This window comes from Cervus canadensis, chromosome 22 (genome assembly GCF_019320065.1).
Source record: "Cervus canadensis isolate Bull #8, Minnesota chromosome 22, ASM1932006v1, whole genome shotgun sequence".
NCBI lineage: Eukaryota > Metazoa > Chordata > Mammalia > Artiodactyla > Cervidae > Cervus > Cervus canadensis.
In genome coordinates, this window is record NC_057407.1 from 58,932,633 (window position 1) to 58,957,184 (window position 24,552).

The following is a 24,552-nucleotide window of genomic DNA, read 5'->3' on the forward strand; positions in this document are numbered from 1 at the left end:
CCATCTTTCTAAATTCCATATATATGTGTTAGTATACTGTAATGGTCTTTATCTTTCTGGCTTACTTCACTCTGTATAATGGGCTCCAGTTTCATCCATCTCATTAGAACTGATTCAAATGAACTCTTTTTAATGGCTGAGTAATATTCCATGGTGTATATGTACCGCAGCTTCCTTATCCATTCTTCTGCTTATGGGCATCTAGGTTGCTTCCATGTCCTGGCTATTATAAACAGTGCTGAGATGAACATTGGGGTGCACGTGTCTCTTTCAGATCTGGTTTCCTCAGGGTGTATGCCCAGAAGTGGTATTGCTGGGTCGTATGGCAGTTCTATTTCCAGTTTTTTAAGAAATCTGCACACTGTTCTCCACAGCGGCTGTACTAGTTTGCATTCCCAACAACAGTGTAAGAGGGTTCCCTTTTCTCCACACCCTCTCCAGCATTTATTGCTTGTAGACTTTTGGATAGCAGCCATCCTGACTGGCGTGTAATGGTACCTCATTGTGGTTTTGATTTGCATTTCTCTGATAATGAGTGATGTTGAGCATCTTTTCATGTGTTTGTTAGCCATCTGTATGTCTTCTTTGGAGAAATGTCTGTTTAGTTCTTTGGCCCATTTTTTGATTGGGTCATTTATTTTTCTGGAATTGAGCTGCAGGAGTTGCTTGTATATTTTTGAGATTAATCCTTTGTCTGTTTCTTCATTTGCTATTATTTTCTCCCAATCTGAGGGCTGTCTTTTCACCTTACTTATAGTTTCCTTTGTTGTGCAAAAGCTTTTAAGTTTCATTAGGTCCAATTTGTTTATTTTTGCTTTTATTTCCAATATTCTGGGAGGTGGGTCATAGAGGATCCTGCTGTGATTTATGTCGGAGAGTGTTTTGCCTATGTTCTCCTCTAGGAGTTTTATAGTCTCTGGTCTTACATTTAGATCTTTAATCCATTTTGAGTTTATTTTTGTGTATGGTGTTAGAAAGTGTTCTAGTTTCATTCTCTTACAAGTGGTTGACCAGTTTCCCCAGCACCACTTGTTGAAGAGGTTGTTTTTTCCATTGTATATCCTTGCCTCCTTTGTCAAAGATAAGGTGCCCATAGGTTCGTGGATTTATCTCTGGGCTTTCTATTCTGTTCCATTGATCTATATTTCTGTCTTTGTGCCAGTACCATACAAGTCTGAGTGATTTTGTTGCAAAATGATAGCTCTTTCTAAAATGAGCACTTACATTACAAGATCCTAGGCTTCAAGGTTTGGCAATAATTCAATGTCCTTTATTTATCATATTTTCTATGTATCTGACACAGGGATTTAAGCTGAACACATTTTCTCTCCTCTTGGGTGAGATTCCTCTAGCCATGGGGAAGAGCAATCACACAGTGACTGACTTCATCCTGGTGGGCTTCACAACAGATCCTGTGGTGCAGCTGGTCCTGTTTGTGGTGTTCCTTGGTGTCTACTCTATGACTGTGCTAGGAAATACCACCCTCATAGTGTTGATCAGTAATGACTCCCGACTTCACACACCCATGTATTTTTTCATTGGGAATCTGTCTTTCCTGGATCTCTGGTACTCCTCTGTGTACACCCCAAAGATCCTGGTGACATGCATCTCTGAAGACAAAAGCATCTCCTTTGCTGGCTGTGTAGCCCAGTTCTTCTTCTCTGCGGGGCTGGCCTACAGTGAGTGCTACCTGCTGGCTGCCATGGCTTATGACCGCTATATGGCCATCTCAAAGCCACTGCTCTATTCTCAGGTCATGCCCAGCAGGCTGTGTGCATGTCTAATAGCATGCTCATACCTTGGTGGATTTATTAACTCTTTCATTGTTACCAAAGGAACTTTTGCTTTGAACTTCTGTAGTAACAATGTCATTGATGACTTTTTCTGTGATATCCCACCTCTTGTGAAGTTGGCTTGTGGAAGAAAAGATACCTACCAGGCTGTGCTGTTCTTTGTCCTTGCTTCCAACGTCATCACCCCCATTGTGCTCATCCTGGCCTCCTACCTCTTCATCATCACCACCATCCTGAAGATCCGCTCCACCCAGGGCCGCCTCAAAGCCTTCTCTACCTGTTCCTCACACCTCCTCTCTGTCACCCTGTTCTATGGATCCATTCTCTACATTTACTCTCGTCCACAGTCAAGCTATTCATTGGACAGGGATAAAATAGTTTCTACATTTTACACTGTAGTGTTCCCAATGTTGAATCCTATGATCTACAGTCTGAGGAATAAGGATGTGAAAGAAGCTCTGAATAAACTCCTCAAATAAATCAAGAGTCTCTCATTCTAAGGAGATGTGGAGATAGTTTTTGATAAGGTTACTCTATTTCAAGAAGAGCTGACATCATGCTGTGTTTATTACAACTAAGAATTTGACAAAGCAAACTAAAGAATTTGCATTCTTGCTACCTGACAATTCAAGAGGCCTAAAATGAGAAAATTAGGGGAATCTAGGAGATAAGGACTTGAATTAAATTTCATGTTACTCTAGAATAAAAGCAAATAACTTAAAACATAAAACACTTCTTCTACATTCATAAAGAGACAGAACTGTCCATTCCTTTAGCATGTGAATATTTTGGCTGACTGATATTCATTGAATAGTATCTGTGTGGTTTTCCCTAGAAATAGAAACAAAAATGCTAAATTAGTTTTTAATAACTTTCTACAAATACTAGTTGAAATCATCTCTCTCCATTCCCATAACAGAATTTCTTAAAGCATTTTTGTGTGCTTTTCCCCAGAATAACTAAAAAAAGGCCCAGAGTCACCCATAAAATAGTACAACTAGGCTCAGCAAGCATATTCTTTCAATCTTTGTCTCACATTTATTACTCAATGGAGAAAAGTTGAGCTGAATTCCCATATATATGATTTTTGTGAATCACTATATATCTCCCTGGGCTCCTCTTTCATTTTATCATAGTGAATATACACAGACTCCTATTTCCAATTGTGACATTTTGAGCATCAAAACACAGTTACTATAATAAATAATAATAATAATTATAGTAAGAAGAAACAGCTTGAGAAGTAAACATCTATGAGTACACATTATTCTGAAGTGAAATTTTTATTTAAAGAATACATAAAGGTAGTGATCAAACAAGAAATAAAAAATCATGAGATGAACATACTTTTGATTTTTTAAAGTGAGACCAATATTAATGTAACTATGTCAATAAAATCTGAATACATCCTTCTTTCTATAGCTAAAAGCAGTAAAAAAAAAAAAAAAAAATGCAAGAAAGCAAAATGTAAGTGATCACCAAAATGTAGCAGCTTCACTCAGAGAAGAAAAAGCTAATCACAGGCAGTGATACATATTAACCTGGAAATGTAATCCAACCTGTATAATCACTACCAGTTGTTACACAAAGTAAATCAACAGAGACTGGGTCCAACAGTATAATTTCAAGAAGCTTGATCTAGAAAATGCTCTAAAACCAAAAGCTATTTATGCCAACTTAGACTCATTTTTTAAATGATATCTATTACCCACTAATGATTTTTAATTGTGTAAAATATGTTCTTTTTAAGTAATGTTAACAGATCAAATTGGTATATTAGAGTGGCAACAATTTAGTCAATAGAAGTTAAAGCGAAACTGGAAAATATATCATCCTATAGGGAAATATCAGTTACAAAATTTAAGCAGTTGCAATAAACTTATCCTTAAAACATCTTAGTATCATACATTCTTATATTTCACTGCAAAAAAATATCTGGACAGGAACTCCTATTATAATCCTTTCAGAATAAGCAACCAAGGCCAATTCTCTAAATAGTTATCAATGTATATTAAGATGCTATAACCTTCACTGGCCTAAGTGTATAGTCATATTTTGTGTATGGAAAAGTGAACTCAACTCAACTGCAATTCAAGTCTAAATAATATCATCAAGTCATTATAAGAAGGTAAACTACAGCTAATAATGATCTTAGAAAGACATAAAAATATGTAGGAACATAATAAAACTTTAAAGAAATACATGGCACTGGTGTTTAAAAAATGTTTTAGAATAGCTTAAAGTGTAAGTTTGGCAGTAAGACTTTCTACTCATTTTTGGAAATATTCCATCTGCACCCTATGATTGTGACGCATTCAGAAGTATCTTCAACATTAATTTGAAGTTATAGCATACATTTCTAAGGAAATTTTATTTTACAAATCACAAATGAAGTTTGAAGTCTTAAAAGAAAGCAGTTTCTAAAATGTGTCTTTTAGTTTCATGAGTTTTAATAAAAACTTTCATAAATACAATTGTTTGTGAATGTTCTCCTCCATGCAAAAATTCTTGGATTTATTTTTTTTAATTTTTATTTATTTTTCTTTCTAATTAAAAAATGAATTTTAAAAATTAATTTGTACTTACATTAAGAAAAAAAAAAACTCATGTTCTTTGAAAACATAGGATGAAGACTAACCACTTCTAGACTTCTAGATAGCAGTACTTGTGATAACTGCAAAATCACACTCTATGAGTTTTGAATTCATATTGTCTCATATCTAGTTTAAAAAAAAAGAAAGGAAAAGGAAGTGAGCGACAGGATCTAAAATTTGTAAAATTATCTACTACAATATTGTAAGTTTCTACTTCTATAATTACAAAGCAAACCTCTGTCTCCATTCTTGCATGAGACTGGACCATTCAATCTTTCTCAGCATCTCAGCTGAATAAGAGTTATCTTGTAAGTTGTCCAGATTTTCTTATTGTTAGATCTGAGTCTTCAGTCATCTTGGGTTTTTGTTTGTTTGTTTTGTTCATTTGTTTGTTGGCAGTACTTTTTCTTTGAAAGAGAGGGCTACATTGATGCTAAGAAATGCATTGCTAAATCCCCTTGCTTCAAAACATAATTCTTCTTGACACATTTTGTATCACTGCTAATTTCTCTCTGATGATTGGGATCAATTGCCTTTCCCAATAGAGACACCCCAGTCAGATCAAGCATGAGGAGTCCACCATGGCCAAGGTGCAGACCCAAATTGCAATTCATCAGAGCACTGAGGTGTTTCCCTGGGGAAGCATTTCATCCTTGTCCATACAGACCTCTAAATGAACTGAGTACAGGATTATGAGTAGGGAAATTAAATTCAAGTTAGTTAGTTCATCTTGTAGTAGTAAATAGAATATAAAAGTGCAAAGATTTTTTTAGGGGAAATACTCTGCTTGTATCAGAGAAAATGGAGAGGGAGCCAGAAAAAAAACAAAAAAAAAGAAGGATTATCATCATCTGATGCAAGTATGACCACAAGTGAAGAAGAAATGGATGGAAAGATGGACAAAATCATCTGAGAGCATTGCTTAGTCTTTGGTTAGGTCTTTGATCACTCCTTAGTGATCAAAGGAGTCTAGTGTCTAAGAATGCATTGGTATCCTTGTCTGGCTTAGTCATTAGCTCAGAGCACCTTGTGGGAGGCATGACCTTTGATATAGATAGTTCAGAGATCAGCAGCTAGTATCTTTGGACAATTATACTGTCTGCATTTGGATTTTTGAAAGGCTTATTTTCCTGGCCACCACAGGGTCCATGCCCACCTCATCTCCTTGGTTCACTTTCTTAATAAGGGGAAGATAAGGTCATATACTCACTGCTGTTTTAAAGCACGGATATACCTCAACAACCATGATCAAGTTTTCGTATAACCACGACCTGATTTTCTCAGGCTAATTGCTTCTGAATAATGGTATAGATAGTAAAATCAATTATTCCCGTGGATTGGAAGAGGTTGCCATGGAATGTACCTCTTAGAAGTGGAAATGTTTGATGCATACCATGGTCATAAAAAAGACAGTATTTTTGTCTACATCTATAGATGCTAACAAGAAAAAGCCAGTAAGAAATATAAAGCAAATAATCCCCCCAGTATGTGATAATTTATGAGAGGAAAATCATTACCTTTGCAACTTTGAATTAGTAGGAAGCGTCTAATCTAATCATCCTGTTACCCAGTGGTTTACCAATCCTCTCAGAAAAGTTTTTTTTTTTTTTTTTGCCTTGTTGACACCTCATGCATGCATGCTAACTCACTTCAGTTGTGTCTGACTCTTTGTGACTCTATGGACCATAGCCATCTGCCAGGCCCCTCTGCCCATTTTGACACCTCACAATAATGTTAACCAAATTAGCCTTAGTGAGAAGATGGCCATGTTGAACTCATTTCAACTGCTATGGCCACTTTGTACAAGGGCCCTGTGAACATGTAGTCTGGTGTGGGGAGAAGGAGGTTGACTAAGACTCAGGAAGAAGGTCACTTCATCCACCTCATCTGTGGGGCCTCCAGTTTATGTATGTATGGGTAGAGTTCTGTGCATATGGGTGAGCATTCAGTTCAGTCGCTCAGTCGTGTCTGACTCTTTGTGACCCAATGGACTGCAGTATGCCAGGCCTCCCTGTCCATCACCAATACCGGGAGTTTACTCAAACTCATGTCCATTGAATCAGTGATGCCATCCAACCATCTCATCCTTTGTTGTCCCCTTCTCCTCCTACCTTCAATCTTTCCCAGCATCAGTTCTTTTCAAATGAGTTGGTTCTTTGCATCAGGTGGCCAAAGTATTGGAGTTTCAGCTTCTGACTAGTCTATAACTTTGAAGATTCAATGAACTGTGACAGTCTCTCAGCCTCCTTGGCAAATTGAATGACCTCACAATGTATTGGGTATCCCTCAAAGGCTACAACCACTGAATTCTAGTGTGATGCTGTTGAATTGTACTGTTTCAGGAGATATATAGATATATTTTTATTCCAAACTGATTTCATCAATTTTATTTCTCAAAACAAATGTTATTAATCCTGCATCCTTTCTTCAACTTCTCTACCTGTAAAAAGTTGTTCATTCATGATCTCTACTTAGAAGATCTTCAATTCTTTTCTCCTCAGACAGAGGAGTTAACAGTCATAAATTGTGATTTTCACCACTGCATCTTTCAAGTCTTTATAAAAAACACTAAACTTTGCACTTTTCCCCAGTGATGCAATATGGCTTTTTGTTTACTGTCTGAGTAGAGAGTGTATTGGGGGAGTACCTTCACAGACATCCACTTGAAAATTCCAATAATTATAACACTGTTTCCAGAGATCAGGGGCAGGAAACTAAGATGAGGATTCTGTTTTATTCTGTATATCTATACCCAGTATGATTTCTGAGTATGGGTAAATAATGATCACCTATATATCTAGTCTCAGACCCAATGAAAGAAAAAAGCAGATCAAAGCTATATTTAAATTATTTCCATTAGACCCACCAGCAAGTATGTACCTTGGGTGTTTTTCCATCATTTAAGGTTAGTGTTAGCTCAGAGTCAGGATCTAATAAACCATAGAAGAGCTGGTTACTTACCTTTGTCCAGGGTAGGATTATTTTCATAGTGGTTTCCGGCCGTCCACAAGAAAGCTTGGAGGAATATGTATAGAGCATATGTTGGCTAAGTTTCAAGTTCTTTTATCAAAGGTTCCACGCTTCCCCATAAGTCTAAGGTTTCAGTGGCTGTAAACTAGCTTAGGTCAGAGAATTATATGAGATGGTATTTGCCTACTAGAATATTTTGTGCTGATTTTTATCCAAGTAAAAATGAAATATTACTGCAGTTGTTTTCTAGTCTACTTCATTCCATAAGAATCTCCTGACCCATGAGACACTGCCATGAGTGTATGAACAACAGAATACTTGGTTAAGATCTAGATTATGATGTATTGGAAAACTGCATCCGTCTTGTCTCTGAGTTACACACTAAGATAGGCTTTCTGGCTCCTTGGTTTTTTGTTGTTGTTGTTGTTGAACAGTCCAGATTTAATTTTCAACAAAAGTCAACTCACCATGCTACAGTAATAATTTCTAACTGCATCCCAAGAAACGGTAACAACTTTAGAACTCATAGCTTCTGAGGGTGGTTATCTCTTCTATTCCTGAAGGTGCAAGACAGACAACAGCTTATGAGTTGAAGGGAGTTCTGGGAAATGGGTCACCTGGCAGGTCCCACGGTCCAGGCCCAGGGATGCAGCCAGCTGTGGCATCTTTGCAAGAAACAGGAAAGAGAAAACCACTCTGACCTCACTTCCTGTCCTGCTATTTACAGCCACTGGCTAAACCCATTAAGTAAACAGAGAGCAAAGGGACCCATGGATACAGTTGATGTAGCTGAGCATCCTGAGAAGAAGATGAGTTTAAACTATAGAGAAAGGAATGGGAAGAACAAAGGAAAGGTATTCAACAGACAATAAAGATATCAGTATCATTGAACATATGTGTTTAATATCCAAATATACACATATGACTATATAGTATACTTAATAAATGTCACATATGTCTATTTTGGCTTCTACACAACTGGAGAGAATGAGAATGAAAATTCTGATTGATTATATTTCAGTTAAGAATTGTAGTTTTAAAAAAATCCTCATCATTGAATAATGCCCAATTTGTCAACACACAATTTTATTTAATTTTCTTGTTAGTCATTTCCCATGACCATGAAAACCTAAGGGATTGCAGAATCTATAATCCTGGGGATTCAGAAACTAATATAGAGGATTCTGAAACAGTTAGATTTGAACTCTCTTGAGGTGATGATGGGCTGAGAATTTTAGGTAAGTTATCTGAGATGTTAGAATTAGATGGAAAATTTTACTTGTTCCTCCAACCAATCCTAAGATTATTTACATCCTAAGGCATATATATGCTAGTAAGAGGGCCTCTTTTCAAATATCTCACCATCTTCCTATTGCAGTTTCTGAAACTGCTCAGAGTTCACAAGAAAAAGTAGCATTTTTCATTATTAGAGACAAAAAAGAGCAATCAATATTACCAAAAAATGACAAGAAATGGGGAAAAATGTAAAATAAACTAATGATATATGCTACAAGATGGATAATAAAGGGGAACTATTTCAATAAGGCTTCTTTTTGTAGAATTCTTATGATGCCAGATTCTTGTTTATAATAATAATCATAGGAATGTTTCTTTTTTGTCATAGTATTGGACTTCCCAGGTGGCATTATTGGTGAAGAATCTGCCTGCCAATGCAGGAGATGCAAGAGACATGAGTTTGATCACTGGGTCAGGAAGATCCTCTGGAGTAGGAAACGGCAACCCGCTCTAGTATTCTTGCCTGGAGAATCCCATAGACGGGGAGACTGGTGGGCTACAGTCCATGGGATCATAAAGAGTCAGACACAACTGAGCACACAATACAGGTATTGAGAATGCAGTTCTCACATGAGTTTTATCTCCTACTTTCAGTAAGAGAAGGGGATATCAGAGTGTTCCTTAGGTTTCTGCTTTTTTTTTTTTAAATGCTAATGAAATAATAATTCTGTCAAAGTGGCATATTTGGGGGTGGCAATACCTACCACACTTCATATTTCACTCCCTCCTAAACCATGGGGACTTTATCATGTCTCATGAGCTTTGAACAACTTGTTTATTTGTAGCTGGGAAATAGAATACAGATTTTTTTTCTTTCAGTGCAAAAACTAAATTAGCTCCTCTCCCAGTTCCTCTTAATCAAATCATTCAGTTTTTTCTTAATATCATCTATCATTAAATGAAAGTATTTCTTATTTGTTTACTTGTGTAGTGTGTACATGCTCAGTCACTAAGTTGTGTCTGACTCTTTGTGACCCCATGGACTGTAGTCTGCCAGGCCCTTCTGTCCATGTGATTTTCCAAGCAAGAATGCTGGACTGGGTCACCATTTCCTCCTCCAGGGTATCTTCCTGACTCAGGGATCAAATCTGCATCTCCGGCAGCTCCATCATTGGCAGGCAGATTCTTTATCCCTGCATTACCTATATATCTCTCCTTTCTAAATAAAGCCTCCACAGAATAAGGTCAATGCTGTTAGCTTCACTACTGTGTCCTAATGCCCAGACAGCCCCAAGGACTCAAGAAATATTTTCCTAATAAATGAGTAAGCCCCAAACAGCATAAAGGCTTTCTATTATTAAAGTCGCTCTGTTGAAATAAATATGTTGAGGCTCAGAAAACTTACCTCATCTTCCCAAATAAGTAAAGATTCCTATTCAGCTCTTCCTTACTTTAATAACCATAGTCTTGACCATATTTCACAGGTTTCTATAAGAGAATGCCCTCCTTTGGTGTGGGTTGAGGTAATTGAACACTTGATTTCCTCATTTGTAGGTGAGGTCTCTTTAAACCATGGAGAGGAATAATCATACCGTGACTGAGTTCATCTTTGTGGGATTCACAACAGACCCCAAGACGCAGCTGGTCCTGTTTGTGGTTTTCCTTGGTGTCTACTCCATGACCCTGGTAGGAAATACCACTCTCATGGTGTTGACCGGTAATGACTCCTGCTTGCACACACCCATGTATTTTTTTCACTGGGAATCTGTCTTTTCTGGATCTCTGGTACTCCTCTGTGTATACCCGAAGATTCTAGTGACCTGCATCTCTGAAGACAAAAGCATCTCTTTCACTGGCTGTGTGGTCCAGTTCTTCTTCTCGGCGTGGCTGGCCTCCAGTGAGTGCTACCTGCTGGCTGCCATGGCTTATGACCGCTACGCGGCCATTTCCAGTGCCCTGCTCTATGCTCAGGTCATGTCCAGGAGACTCTGTATCTGTTTGGTTATATATTCCCATGCTGGGGGTTTTGTCAATGCAATAATACTCACCAGCAACACATTCACTTTGAATTTTTGTGGTGGTAATGTTATTGATGACTTTTTCTGTGATGTTCCACCTCTCGTGAAATTGGCTTGTGATGTGAAAGAGACATAACAGGACGTGTTGTACTTCCTCCTGGCCTCCATCGTCATCACCCCGACTGTGCTCATCCTAGCTTCCTACGCCTTAATCATTGCTGCCATCTTGCGAGTTCACTCCACCCAGGGCCGCCTCAAAGCCTTCTCCACCTGCTCCTCCCACATGATCTCTGTCACCTTGTACTATGGCTCCATTCTCTACATCTACTCCCGTCCAAGTTCCAGCTATTCCCTTGAGAGGGACAAGATGGTGTCTACATTTTACACCGTGGTGTTCCTCATGTTGAACCTCATGATCTACAGTCTGAGGAATAAAGATGTCAAAGATGCTCTGAAAAAACTCATCAGGTTCACATAATCTGAAGTCTAAACTGACATAAAATTTTTGAAACATTGCTCAGTGAAAACAGACTGCTTCAGGGGAAGTTTGGGGAGAAATATTAAAAACAAACAAACAAAAAAACCCACTTGTTTCTCTACTCAAATTCAATAAAAAAGTATTTTTCCTTGCATTCATTTGTTTTGTTTAATAGTTCTGCTATAATCTCTTCTACAACTTAATAAATTCAACTTAATATAACTTTTAAAAAATGATATCAAAATTTAATGCAATACAAGAGTATATATCACTTCTGGAATTCCAAATGATTAAATTTTACTATCTCCTTGGGATAGACCCATTTTCCACCTACTTGATGAGCATTGAGGGATTGTGAAAAAAACATTAAATGGATTCTTGACATTTGTGGAATATATCCCAAATTATTCTTGTCTGATACAATGCTTTTGTGGTAATGAAAGAGTAAGGACAGTGAAGAATTTTGTGATAGAAAGAGAAGGCAATGAGGTATTAGGCAATAAACACAGATGAAAAGAAAAGTCAGAAATATCAGAGCTAGTACAAATAATGAATTGGCCTCAACTATTGGTTCTGAAACTTTATTTAACTGTAATTTATAAATATGCCCATTATGACAATAGCTATACTCTTTCAACAGAAAATTGTAACTTCTGAGGTGCAAACTACTCATTTGTCAAATGTAACCAATATTTTGTAATTTGCAGTGTTGTTGTAAAGATTATGTTTTTAATTAGTCATTTCCAGGTGGTCAAAAGGTTAAAAGAAAATAATTACCAAAATTATTAAAAATTAGGTAAAGTTGACCTGAAATTTTCAAATGTTGTTCAATGTTTGTCAATGAATGGTTTTAACTTTTTTTCATAAGAAATGCATTCCTCTGCTTTCTTCTGGTTTCCTTCCTTCTTTCTCCATCTAATCTCTAGATGATGCAGAAATTTCCCACTAGCCAATGATCTCATACATAGTCCATAAATATAGAATCTACACATACAACGTTCAGAGTATTTCAAAAGCTCCTTGCTGAATAGACTTGACAGGAGGTAGACAAGTCAAACAGAGACAGAACCAACACCAGGATGTGCTCACTTTTAGGGTAATAACCAGAGGTAGATACTACCAAGCACTTAGCTTTCCCTTGCCATGCAAATTCACATTTGGGGATGGTAGCCTGATTTGAATTTACCCTCTTTTAAAGGTAAAATGTAAACTGCTTAATACAAATTACAAAAATTTTTGGGCGGCATAACAGGATAAGTTGTTAATTTAATCACCTGTGTCAGAAGCTTGTAATTCCAGATTAGAATCATGGATTCATTGTTTTGCACTTGCCTAGCTATCATTTATGCATATATGTGGAAATTAAAACATATCTTGAAGGATCATCTACAACAAATGAATTCATATGTTTTCAAACATTATCTTTAGCTTTATAGTTTACAGTTTCTATAAACTGTTTTTATAGGCATGAAGGTATTTTTGAGAGTCAAATATATAACATCAGATTATGAACAACAAGAGTATCTGGAGAGTTATTGTTCATTACCTTTGTTATGAATGTTGATAACAGCAAAAGGATCAGTACTCTTCCAAAAGCAATGGAGGTTATTATTGCTTACAGTGAACTTTTTAAAATATTAAGTAAAAAATGCAAAATCAGTTTTCTATATTACAAGCAAGTCACGGGAAAGAAATAACTAAACCTGCCTTGTACTAAATATTGACCTGTAAAGTTCTAGGTAATTAAAAAATTCCATCAGTATCTGTGAGGGTTGGAACTGAATCTAGAATACAGCAGAGCTTTAATTTGTTGGGTCTTTGTTTTTTTGTTTTGTTTTTGTCTTTTTGTTTCTATTTGTTCCACTTGATGTTGTTATTTTCCTTCATGGGGAATATGCAGTTCATGATCTAATGGATGACATGGCAGACTACTCATTCTATCTGGAAGAGATCACATTTAAGGTGTTATGTAATCCTAATAATATATATTTCCCTATATTTAGAAAAGTGTTTTCTTCATAGTATAAACAATTCAAACACTTTGCTTAATATTTCATTGAAGTTGGAGGCACAAGGATGACAAAGAAGTAATCAATTTACTCAGTCAGAGTTTGATGAGGGAGTTTGGAAGAATGTCTTAATAAAAACAAATATTTGTCAAACTTTGTTTCCAGCTTTTTCACAATTTTAAATCTACTTCTCAATAGTTTGCTCACCAAGATTCAAACTATGTATTTGAAAAGCATCCAAATTCACTTTCTTTTTCAAAGAGCTCCCCCCAAATTAAAAGACGATGAGTTTTATGAAAATCGAGTGCTGCAAAGTAGCAGGATGCAATATTGTAGAGCATCAATCAACTCAATATTAGTTTTAAAAGTTTAATCACAACAAAGGAATAATCAACAGAAAATGGTTCAATCAATGATTCATCTTTTAAGCAAAATGTGTTGTATTTATTTGAATATGGCAAATGCACAAGCATGTTTATAAGGCAATAATTTGGAAAATGCAATGAAAGCATCCTGCAAAAAGATCACCTTCATCTCTGAGGTCTTATAGTCTGTATTGCTTTCCAGAAGGCCACTTTAACATCTTTGTTTCTCAAGCTATAGATAAGAGTATTGAGCAATGGACTGACCACAGTATAAAACAGAGATGTCACTTTGTCCTTCCCCAGGGAGTAGGTGGAACTTGGCCTTGAATATGTGAACAGCAAGGATCTGTAGAAGAGCATGACCAAGACCAGGTGTGAAGCACAGGTGGAGAAGGCTTTGTGTTTTCCTGAAGCTGTGCAGATCCTCAGAATAGCTAGAAGGATGTTGAAATAGGAAATCAGCATGGCAAGAGAGTTGGAGAGAACTGTGAAACCCACAAGACCCAGGAGGACCTGTTCATAGACCTTGGTGTCTGTACAAGACATTTTCACCAATGGTGGTACATCACAGAAATAGTGGTCAATACTATTTTTGCCACAGAAGCTCAGGTGAAAAGTGTTGGCAGAATGTGCTATAGCATTCAAGAACCCTCCTATGTAGGAGCCAGCAAACAAGTCCAGTACAGAGAGAAGGGGACATAGTACTTGAATAGAGTAGCAGGTTACAGATTGCCATGTGGTGGTCATAGGCCATGATTGCTAGGAGATAGCACTCAGTGTAGGCTACAGTACAGGAAAAGAAAAACTGGGCTCCACATCCAGCCAGTGACATGTGCTTATCTTCTGAGACACAAGTCGCCAGGATTTGGGGGATGTACACAGAGGTGTACCAGAAATCCAAGAAAGAGTGAGTGACAATGAAAAAATACATAGGTGTGCACAGGCAATAGTCAATATGGATTAAGACAACTAAGGACATGTTACCTGACAAGGTGATCAAATAAAGCATCAGAAATATTCCATATAGGGTCAGTTTCCACTGGGGGTCTGTTGAGAGGCCCAGTAAGATGAATTCATTCAGGAGAGTGCAATTTCCAACTTCCATGTCCGCAGAGGAGATAGCCTGGTAAGATAAGAAAAAGTTGCTAAATGACTTAATGATTTCCTATTGAAAGAAATAAACTGTATATTAAACCAGCAATTCCTAAGAAGCTTATAGACTTTTATCCCTTATTGCTCAGAATGATAGAACATCAATCTGTGACTTAGGGGCCACTGGAATTCAAGGTAGAATCTCATTTTGAAATTAGGTCTTTCACTTCCTAATTGTTTTTTTTTTTTTCATTTATTTTTATTAGTTGGAGGCTAATTACTTTACAATATTGTAGTGGTTTTTGTCATGCATTGACATGAATCAGCCTAATTGTTTAATGTAGAATACCTCCTCCCATAGTTATCCCCAAATTACAACTGTTTACAGAGCAACTATCAATGAGAACAACCTAATTCCAATAGACCATATGTGGGGCCATACAAACACTCAATAATTTTAAAATAATTCAAGCTATGGGAAGTATATTTGCTGACCTGCAAGTGTTGATAATTACAATAGAAACCAGTAGTAGAAAATAGATCTATGAAAAATTCCCAAATATTTGAAAGACTATTTAAAACACTTCTAAATACCTTATAAGCAAAATTAAAAAGTACATATAGAAATTATTTTTAAGAAAGTGAAAATAAAACACAACATATTAATTAGTGGGAAATAGTGAAGCAGCACTTACAGGGAAATTTCCAGCACTGAACATCAACAACAACAAAAATAAATAAAAGCTCTTTAACCAACAATATTTGCTTCTAAGTGTGGGCAGGAAGTGGCCAAGATGACAGAGTAGAACACTGAGCTCACCTCCTCCCTTGGGCACACCTAAATTATAGCTATTGACAGAGCAACTATTGATTAGCATCATCTGAAGATTTTCCACAACTGAAGAAACTGAATATATAAAGAAGAAACCATGAGATAAATAGGAGGTATGAAGATATAGATAATTGATAAGTTGATACCTTGCATACATAGAGAGTTAGTTATATTTAAATGTCATGGTAGTCACAAACCAAAATGATAAATGCAACAGAAAAGGAGACAAGAGAAGGATCCAAACATGATTCTAGACAGTCAACAAATCACAAGAGAAGACAAAAACAAAAAAAGGAATTTTTAAAAGAAATTAAAAAAAACACAGTAATGAATGAACAAAATGGCATTAAAAACATACATATGAATAATGATTTTAAATATAAATGGAATATATTAGCAAATCAAAAATATAGAGTGACTAAATGAATAAGAAAATAAGGCCTATATATGTACTCACTGGGCTTCCCAGTGGCCCTAGTGGTTAAGAATCCTGCCAATGCAGAAGACATAAGAGAGGCGGGTTCAATCCTTGGGTCAGCAAGATCCCCTATAGGAGGGCATGGCAATTCACTCCAGTATTCTTGCCTGGAAAATCCCATGGACAGAGGAGCCTGGAGGGCTACACTTGAGAGTTGCAAAGGGTCAGATGCAACTGAAGTGACTTAGTGCATACACACACTTGTACTGCCTAGAAGATATTCCAGATCTAAAGACACACACATACTGAAAATGAAGGGATGGGATAAAGGTATTAAATGTAAATGGAAAGAAAGTGGGGTAACAATACTTTTATGAGACAAAATCATCTTTAAAACAAAGACAGTGATAAGAGACAAGGACATTACAAAATAATAAAGGCATCAATCTAAAAGAGTATATATATATATATATATATATATACACACACACACAGATATATAATCTGTGCATACTCAGTCCTGTCCAATTCTTCACAACCCCATGTACTGTAGCCCTCAAGATGCTCCTCTGTCCATGAGATTATCCCAGCAAGAATACTGGAGTGGGTTGCCATTTCCTCCTCTGGAGGATCTTCCCAACCCAGGGATCTAACCTGTGTCTCCTGAGGCTTTTGCATTGGCAGGCAGATTCTTTACTGCTGAGCCACCTGAGAAGCCCTAGATTCACAGTTGGAATCAAGATTGCAGAGAGAAATATCAACAACTTCAAATATACAGATGATACCACTTTAATGACAGAAATGAAGATTAACTAAAAAGCTCCTGATGAGGGTGAAAGAGGAGAGTGAAAAAGCTGGCTTAAAACTCAACATTCAAAAAATGAAGTTCATGTCATCTGGTTCCACCACTTCACGGCAAATAGATGGGTAAAAAATGGAAACAGTGACAGATTTTTTTTCCCTTGGGCTCCAGAATCACTGTGGATGGTGACTGTAGCCATGAAATTAAAAGACACTCACTCCTCCGAAGAAAAGCTATGACAAAACTAGACAGTGTATTAAAGAGCAGAGACATCACTTTGAAGGTAGAGTCAAAGCTATGATTTTTCCAGTAATCATGTAGGGATGTGAGGAGTTGGACCATAAAGAAGGCTGAGTGCCAAATAATTGATGCCTTTGAATTCTAGTACTGAAGACTCTTGAGAGACCCTCGGAGAGCAAGGTCATCAAACCAGTCAATCCTAAAGGAAATCAACCCTAATCATTCATTGGAAGGACAGATGCTGAAGCTCCAATACCTTGGCCACTTGATGCAAATAGCTGACACCCTGTAAAAGACTCTGATCCTGGGAAAGATTGTGGGCAAGAGGAGAAGGGTGTGACAAAGGATATGATGGTTGGATGGCATCATTGACTCAGTGGACATGAGTTTAAGAAAACCGTAGGTTATAGTGATGGACAATGAAGCCTGGTGTAGCATACTCACAAAGAGTAGGACATGACTTAGCAACTGAACAAGAGCCAACCCATGGTTACTAAAAACTTCAAAGAGAAAAGTTTAAAAATTGGAACAATAATTCAAAAAGAAACAAAACTCTAAATTCTATGGAACATTGCAAAAGCAGACATTTGTAAGAGTTAAGTCTATAATGTTAAACTCAAGAAACAAGAAAAATCTCAAATAAACAACTTCCCAGTACACTTAAAGAAACCAGAAAAAGAAGAATGAATCAAAGTTAGTAGAAGGAAAGAAATAATAAATATCAGAGTAGAAATAAGTGATAGAGATGTTACAAAAACAATAGACAATGTCAGTGTAACTAAGAGTTAGCTCTTTAAAAAGTAAAAATAAATAAATAATTAATTAAATAAATAAATCTTCATCCATATTCATTAAGAAACAAAGGAAAGAACAGTCAAATAAATAAAATTAGAAATAAAGAGAAGTTATAATTTCTATAACAGAAATACAGGCAATCATAAAAGAATACTATAAACAGATATGTGCCAACAAATTAGAAAACCTGTAGGAAATGGACAAATTCTTAGAAACATGCAATCTTTAAAGACCAAATAAGGAAGAAATAGAAAGTATGGACGGGCCCCATTATTGTTAATGAGACTGAATCAGACTCCAAACAAAAATCTTCCAATAAACAAGTCTGGGATCAGATGAAATTGTATGATTTGCAACCACATGGAAGGAGCTAGAGGGTATTATACTAAGGGAGTAGATCAGCTGGTGCTGCTTAGTTGCTTCAGTCGTTTCTGACTCTGTGTGACCCTATGGACTGCAGTCTGCCAGGCTTCTCTGTCCATGGATTTCTCCAAGCAAGAGTACTGAAGTGGGTTGCCATGCCCCCTCCAGGAGATCTTCCCAACCCAGTGGTCAAACCTGGGTCTCCTGCATTTCAGGCAGATTCCTTACCACTGAACCACCAGGGAAAGACAGATACTGTATGATCTCATTTATATGTGGAGTCTAATAACCAAACCAAGTGGAAAAACATAACAAAACAGAATCAGGCTCATGGATATGAAGAACAAAAAGGTGGTTGCCAAAGGAAAGGAGGATGGGGGGGTGATTAATAAAATAGGTGAGGAACAAACTTCTGGTTTCCAAATAAATAAGTCATGGGAATGAAATGTACAACATGGTAAATACAGTCAACAATATTGTCAAGAAGTAGAGGTATGACAATAGTTTGGAAGAAAAGCTATGGCCAACCTAGACAGCATATAGTAAAGCAGAGACTACTTTGCCAACAAATGTCTGTCTAGTCAAAGCTATAGTTTTTTCAAGTAGTCATGTATAGATGTGAGAGTTGGAACATGAAGAAAGCTGAGTGCTGAAGAACTGATGCTTTTGAACTGTGGTGTTGAAGACTCTTGAGAGTCCCTTGGACTGCAATGAGATCCAACTAGTCAATCCTAAAGGAAATCAATTCTGAATATACATTTGAAGAACCGATGCTGAATCTGAAGCTCCAATATTTTGGCCACTTGATGTGAAGAACTGACTCATTGGGAAAGACCCTGATGCTGGGAAAGATTGAGGGCAGGAAGCGAAGGGGACAACAGAGGATTAGATGGTTGGATGGCATCACCATATTGATGGACATGTTTTTGAGCTAGCTGCAGGAGTTGGTGATGGAATGGGAGGACTGTCATGCTGCAGTCCATTGGGTTGCAAAGAGTCAGACACAACTAAGTGACAACTGAATATTGTCAAAATATAATAAGTTTGTATGGCGGAAAATGATACCTAGACTCATCATGGTGATCATTTTGTAATGTATAGAAATATTAAATGGCTATGTTGGAAATAAGTGTTGTTGGTAATTATACTTCAATTAAAAGCTCTAACATTTAAAAGAGAAAAAAAGGTAAAAATAAACCACAAACAAATGATCTATGTTATATATTGCAAAAGAAATAGAGTTCTTTACTGATTTTCTGATTTCAAGAATAGATTCTCTTGGTGTCAAGATTCTATCCTTGGTGTCTGGGAAGCCCTTGTCATTTGTTTAGGTCAACGATTTATAGCATATGCCATATGTCAAGCCTGGGTCTCAAGAGGCTTTACATGTCTCTTTTCTTACTTTTGAAATGCTACCACCACATAAATAAACCTGGGTTAGCTTGCTGGATAATGAGACATCTGACTGTATTCTCTTTGTGACTCTAGCTGACAGCAAGCTGGACCCCAAACATGTGAGTGGGTCCCTTCTTCCTCATCTAGCTCTCACTGAGTTAGCAGCTGAGCTCAGGCATATAAGCAAGCGTAGCTCAGAGAAGACAGGGCTGATATAGGCAACCTTGCATAACCACCCAGTTGAACTGTCACCTGAGTTCAAATCCTGATTTCATCCCTTGATAGCTCTGCAATCATGGGAAAGAACTTAATAGCCAACATCCCACAACTCTATACCTTTTAAAAGGTAAGAAAATGTCAGTGTTATAGATTAAATGAGTAGCCCAGGCTGTGGACAGAAATTAAACCTAGTAGATGCTATTTTTATTCTAAGAAAGAATAATAATATCTGACTTAAAAAACCTGAATGTGAGGAAAATTAAACAATTAAAGTTGTATTTTTTTTTTTTCAAGAAGACAGTAAGATTTAGACTGGTGATGTCCTTCAGAACTTTTTTAAAATTTTGAATAAATATCTTTGTTACCTATTTGCGTGTAATTTGACAAAGGAGTATCACATTTAGAGTGGAAAGTTCACTGGCCTTGGATGAAGGAGTCCTGTGATAGGGACAGGGCTTGACACTCATCATTTGTGTGATTTTTTTTTAAAATTGAGATTTAATAGACATAATGACATAATGCCTGTGTAATTTTAAGTCACCTGTTCTCTCTGGAACACAAGTTTGCCACAAGAAAAAATGTGTTTGATCCTTTTCTAGCACCAACTTTCTGTGATTCCAGTTTTTAAAACCTCTTATAACCTCCATAAAATCTATCATAAATATAAGAACATATAACCTCACCTGCAACAATACAGTGTGCAGAACAGATTAACAACCTTTATGCTATGCATATATCTTTGTAGACAATAAGCATATCATCATATTGGCTGAAGTGAGAGATGAACTATATCCTTATTTTAACATGAAGACTTGCATCGTCATACTTGTTTCTATACTAATCAATCTTGTGAACTTGTGCACATTCCTTAATTTATCAAGAAAATAATTAATTGCTCTTAAATTTTTGGAAAGTGAGACAACTTTGAAAAACTAACAAAAGCAATGTATGTTCTCCCCAACCTCCAAAACTGCATGTATGTTTCAGTTCAGTTCAGTCACTCAGTCGTTTCTGACTCCTTGTGACCCCATGAACCGCAGCACGCCAGGACTTCCTGTCCATCACCAACACCCGGAGTCCACCCAAACCCATGTCCATCGAGTCAGTGATGCCATCCAACCATCTCATCCTCTGTCGTCCCATTCTCCTCCTGCCCTCAATCTTTCCCAGCATCAGGGTCTTTTCAAATGTGTCAGCGCTTCTTCTCAGGTGGCCAAAGTATTGGAATTTCAACTTCAACATCAGTCCTTCCAATGAACACCCAGGACTGATCTCCTTTAGGATGAACTGGTTGGATCTCCTTGAAGTCCAAGGGACTTGCAAGAGTCTTCTCCAACACCACAGTTCCAAAGCATCAATTCTTCGGCACTCAACTTTCTTTATAGTCCAACTATCACATCCATACATGACCACTGGAAATACCATAGCCTTGACTAGATGGACCTTTGTTGGAAAAGTGATGTCTCTGCTTTTTAATATGCTGTCTAGGTTGGTCATAACTTTCCTTCCAAGGAGTAAGCATCTTTTAATTTCATGGCTGCAATCACCGTCTGTAGTGATTTTGGAGCCCAGAAAAATAAAGTCAGCCACTGTTTCCACTGTTTCCTCATCTATTTGCCATGAAGTGATGGGACCAGATGCCATGATCTTAGTTTTCTGAATGTTGAGCTTTAAGCCAACTTTTTCACTCTCCTCTTTCACTTTCATCAAGAGGCTCTTTAGTTCTTCTTCACTTTCTGCCATAAGGGTGGTGTCATTTGCATATCTGACATTATTGATATTTCTCCCAGCAATCTTCATTCCAGCTTGTGCTTTCTCCAGCCCAGCATTTTTCATGATGTACTCTGCATATAAGTTAAATAAGCAGGGCGACAATATATAGCCTTGACATACTCCTTTTCCTATTTGAAACCAGTCTGTTGTTCCATGTCCAGTTCTAACTGTTTCTTCCTGACCCGCATACAGGTTTCTCAAGAGGCAGGTCAGGTGGTCTGGTATTCCCATTTCTTTCATAATATTCCACAGTTTATTGTGATCCACACTGTCAAAGTCTTTGGCATAGTCAATAAAGCAGAAATAGATGTTTTTCTGGAACTCTTTTGCTTTTTCGATGATCCAGCAAATGTTGGCAATTTAATCTCTGGATCCTGTGCCTTTTCTAAAACCAGCTGGAACATCTAGAAGTTCACGGTTCATGTATTGCTGAAGCCTGGCTTGGAGAATTTTGAGCCTTACTTTACTAGCATGCGAGATGTGTGCAACTGTGCGGTAGTTTGAGCATTCTTTGGGATTGGAATGAAAACTGAGCTTTTCCAGTCCTGTGACCACTGCTGAGTTTTCCAAATTTGCTGGCATATTGAGTGCAGCACTTTCACAGGGTCATCTTTGAGGATTTGAAATAACTCAACTGGAATTCCATCGCCTCTATTAGCTTTTTCTGTAGTGATGTTTCCTAAGGCCCGCTTGACTTCACATTCCAGGATGCCTGGCTCTAGGTGAGCGATCACACCATCGTGATTATCTGGGTCATGAAGATCTTTTTTTTTACAGTTCTTCTGTGTATTCTTGCCACCTCTTCTTAATATATTCTGCTTCTGTTAGGTCCCTACCATTTCTATCCTTTATTGAGCCCATCTTTGCATGAAATGTTCCCTTTGTATCTCTAATTATCTTGAAAAAAATCTCTAGTCTTTCCCATTCTATTGTTTTCCTCCATTCCTTTGCACTGGTTGCTGAGGAATGCTTTATCTCTTCTTGCTAGTCTTTGGAACTCTGCATTCAAATGGGTATAGCTTTCCTTTTCTCCTTTGGCTTTTGCTTCCCTTTTTCCTAGCTGTTTGTAAGGCCTCCTCAAACAGCCATTTTGCTTTTCTGCGTTTCTTTTTCTTGGAGTTGGTCTTGATTGCTGTCTCCTGTACAATGTCATTAACCTCCACCCATAGTTCCTCAGGCACTCTGTCTGTCAGATCTAGTCCCTTAAATGTATTTCTCAGTTCAACTGTATAGTCATAAGGGATTTGATTTAGGTCATACCTGAATGATGTAGTGGTTTTCTCCACTTTCTTCAATTTCAGTCGGAATTTGGCAATAAGGAGTTCATGATCTGAGCCACAGTCAGCTCCTGGTCTTGTTTTTACTAGCTGTATAGAGCATCTCCCTCTTTGGCTGCAAAGAACATAATCAATCTGATTTAGGTGTTGACCATCTGGTCATGTCCATGTGTAGAGTCTACTCTTGTGTTGTTGGAAGAGAGTGTTTGCTATGACCAGCGAATTCTCTTGACTGAACTCTATTAGCCTTTGCCCTGCTTCAGTCTGTACTCCAAGGCCAAATTTGCCTGTTACTCCAGGTGTTTCTTGACTTTCTACTTTTGCATTCCAGTCGCCTATAATGAAAATGACATATTTTTTGGGTGTTAGTTCTAGAAGGTCTTGTAAGTCTTCATAGAACTGTTCAAATTCAGCTTCTTCAGCGTTACTGATTGGGACATAGACTTGGGTTACCGTGATATTGAATGGTTTGCCTAGGAAACGAAGAGAGATCATTCTGTTGTTTTTGAGATTGCATCCAAATACTGCATTTTGGACTCTTTTGTTGACCATGATGGCTACTCCATTTCTTCTAAGGGATTCCTGCCCACAGTAGCAGATATATGGTCATCTGAGTTAAAGTCACTCATTCCAGTCCATCTTAGTTCACTGATTCCTAGAATGTTGAGGTTCACTCTTGCCATCTCCTGTTTGACCACTGCCAATTTGCCTTGATTCATGGACTTAACATTTCAGGTTTCTATGCAATATTGCTCTTTAAAGCCTCGAACCTTGCTTCTATCACCCATCCCATCCACAACTGGTTGTTGTTTTTGCTTTGGCTGCATCCTTTCATTCTTTCTCCAGTGATCACCAGTAGCATATTGGGCACTTACCAACCTGGGGAGTTCATCTTTCAGTGTCCTATCTTTTTGCCTTTTCATGCTGTTCATGGGGTTCTCAAGGCAGGAATACTGAAGACAAATGTGGATAAACCATAAAATAACATCAACAGATCCCTATCATCAGTACAGTTAAGATGTAAGACCAGAAGAAGACAGCTAGCCAAAATCTTAAGAAAACATTGGCAAGAGGACTGTGAAGATATGTGAAATGATATATTGAAATTTTATTGCAGACATTGTGGGAAAAAAAAAGAGAAGTCCTAATTGAAGGGTTACTGTTTTTCATATGAAAGAATTTCAATTGAGGGACTGAATCATAATTATGAAAACAATCATCACTGGAACCAATCATTTGAAAAGCAATAATTTGTCCTTTCATTTTTTTTTTAAGACACCTGCATTCTTTAAAATAAAGGAAGCTAGATAATCACCCCACCCATCAGCTCTTCTGAGAATACAGGAAACTACTGCTCACTCCACAGTTAAGGAAGCATCCCATGGCTAAATTTTGGTCAATTGAGTAAAAACAAAAGTAAGATGCACCAATTTTATTTCTGGCTATAAAACCCTATGCACAATCATCCATAGTCTATCTTTTAGTTCAGTTTAATTCACTTCAGTTCCTTAGTCATGTATGACTCTTTGCGACCCCATGCACTGCAATACACCATGTTTCCCTGTCCAACACCAACTCCCTGAGTTTACTCAAACTCATGTCCATTGAATCAGTGATGCCATCCAACCATCTCATCCTCTTTCGTCCACTTCTCCTCTTGCCTTCAATCTTTCCCAGCATCAGGGTCATTTGAAATGAGACAGACCTTCATAGCAGGTGGCCAAAGTATTGGAGTTTCAGTTTCAGTATCAGTCCTTCCAATGAATATTCAGGACTGATCTCCTTTACGATGGACTGGTTGGATGTCCTAGGTGTCCAAGGGACTCTCAGAGTCTTCTCTAACACCACAGTTTAAAAGCAGCACTTCTTCAGTACTCAGCTTT

General features: G+C 37.4%; 1 protein-coding gene and 2 pseudogenes across 1 annotated transcript; 2 read left to right on the forward strand and 1 right to left on the reverse strand.

The window, feature by feature from the left end:
• The first annotated feature begins 1,354 nt into the window (after positions 1 to 1,354).
• Positions 1,355 to 2,272, forward strand: LOC122424968 (olfactory receptor 1013-like). The gene has a single exon (XM_043443245.1). The coding sequence runs from the start codon at positions 1,355 to 1,357 to the stop codon at positions 2,270 to 2,272; it is 918 nt and encodes a 305-aa protein (XP_043299180.1).
• A 7,893-nt stretch (positions 2,273 to 10,165) lies between these two features.
• On the forward strand, positions 10,166 to 11,089 carry LOC122424994 (annotated as a pseudogene).
• A 2,539-nt stretch (positions 11,090 to 13,628) lies between these two features.
• On the reverse strand, positions 13,629 to 14,583 carry LOC122424326 (annotated as a pseudogene).
• Positions 14,584 to 24,552: the final 9,969 nt, after the last annotated feature.